Consider the following 1907-nt stretch of genomic DNA (forward strand, 5'->3'; position numbering starts at 1 on the left):
TTTTTGTTCTTAGTGTCACCTCTGTTCACCTCACTATAACTAAGTAAAGCTAGGGTCCATCTGTAGGTGATGAGACTCATGTTTCCCATTTTTCCTCTTCTTCCTGGTCACCTCTGTACCTGGCAATACTCAGAAAGCCTGGCTGGAGTTAAGGGTGCACTCTTAAATGTGGAACTGTAATATTTTTTTTAAAAAATGGAAAATTCAGAACTTGTTTCTGACCTGACTTTGAACTCAGGGATAGATACATTCCCATAGTGGTCTTTAGATCTCTTGATCTATGAATCATCTCAGTATCTACTTACTTTTTGGCACAAAGTTTAAAGCTCTTAAAATATACTGAGAATGTAGAGATTTTGCATAAAACCCCCCAATAGGAGATGTCCTGATTGGCTTATTTATGGTGTCAAGAAATTGATTTCATGCTGTCAGCACAGGGAAGCCCTGCCTTGGGAATCACTCCTACAGTCAGTCAGTCTGAGTCATTGTAGTTCCAGGCCGTGTTATATATGGACCTTGTAGTTCCCATTGAAATAGCTAGTCTTTGCAGGATAGGCATTGTAGTGTGCCCCACACATTGTGGTCCATGCTAGACCTTAAAATTCCATTGAAGATCTGTGGAAAAAGTTTTTTAATGAATTAGTCCAAATGCAGAGGTTTGTATTTTATATAATCGGCAGCTCACCAGCTTTCTAACTTTGGCCCCATTTCTGGGCCTTTGGCTTACTAATTTTATTTAATTTATTTATTAATTATTAATTCTTTTGGATTTGCAGGTAAACGTTAGTGATGCACGGTTCCAGGCAATGTATACTTCCCACTTGTTCAATTTGGATCCCTCAGATCCTAATTTCAAGAAAACAAAAGCAATGGAAAAAATCCTTGAGGAGAAAGCCCGGCAAAGAGAACAAAAGGAACAAGAACTTAATCAGGCAACAAAGAAAAAAGAGAGTGAGATTGAGATTCAACAGGAATCACAAAAGAAGTCCATTGATCCTGCCTTATCAATGCTAATTAAATCTGTAAAAAACAAAACAAAGCAGTTTCAAGCAAGAAAAAAACAAAAAGTTAGATAACTGACTATTGTTTCTTTTGGTATTGAGAATATATTCTCCTAAAGTATACAGAAATAGTAAAAGGAATATTTATTGGGAACAAAGTTAGCTTTCAAGAAAAGAATAAAATCTTATTCTGACCATAGCAAAATTTTTCTCCAGAAATAATTATTATATCTAATAGTGGATGACTGATACATTTATACTGTATATTCCCACAGATTAATTATAATTAAATCGATAACTGGATTGTAAGATTTATAATGTTTTATATTTTGTGATGTTCAGTTCTAACTAGTACAAAGTTACTCTAGGTCTTTAAAATAAATATTGTTTACAATTCTGTTATACATTAAAAGAGTGCTATTTACTCTGAAGTCTTTGTAAAGGTTAGGGACAACTTGAAAATATGTATAGGTAATACATTAATTTCTCTAGAGCAGGAGGCAGATTTAGATTGCTATTAAAATAATTTATTTTTCTAGCCACAAAGGATGAAAGCCAAGGACTCTTTCTTTGTAGTTTAGTTATGAAATTAACTTGTAAATAAAGGTGCAAGATATTTTTATTATTTTCTATAGCAATGGTTTATTTCTTTTTGTGCAACTACTGTCTGAAAAACTTTAAGTCTTTCAGAGGACACTTCCATGAAAAGATAGTTCTGGGTTTGCATTGCTTATAATTGCATTTAAAATGTTCTTAAACTCTTCAATGGTTTTCTATTTGTAGTAACAGAAAATCCTTCTGCCCTTCAGGTTTTTGGAATGCAGAAGATTGAATATGCTGCTGTAGATTTTTTGGAAATCTTGATTTTTTTTTTTTTTTTTTTTGAGACACAGCCTCAAGCTGCCA

The 1907-nt window shown here is 33.4% G+C and overlaps 1 protein-coding gene across 1 annotated transcript in view; it reads left to right on the top strand.

Annotated features, from left to right (window-relative positions):
* The window catches only part of ESF1 (ESF1 nucleolar pre-rRNA processing protein homolog), a 70187-nt gene extending 68835 nt beyond the window's left edge, over positions 1–1352 (top strand). The window contains exon 14 of the mRNA XM_023512254.1: positions 777–1352. Within this exon, the coding sequence (XP_023368022.1) occupies positions 777–1076 (300 nt within the window). The 3' untranslated portion in view covers positions 1077–1352. The remainder of the gene's footprint in view (positions 1–776) is intronic.
* Positions 1353–1907: the final 555 nt, after the last annotated feature.

Source organism: Otolemur garnettii, unplaced genomic scaffold (genome assembly GCF_000181295.1).
Source record: "Otolemur garnettii isolate 467f Iridium unplaced genomic scaffold, OtoGar3 scaffold00025, whole genome shotgun sequence".
Classification (NCBI taxonomy): Eukaryota; Metazoa; Chordata; class Mammalia; order Primates; family Galagidae; genus Otolemur; species Otolemur garnettii.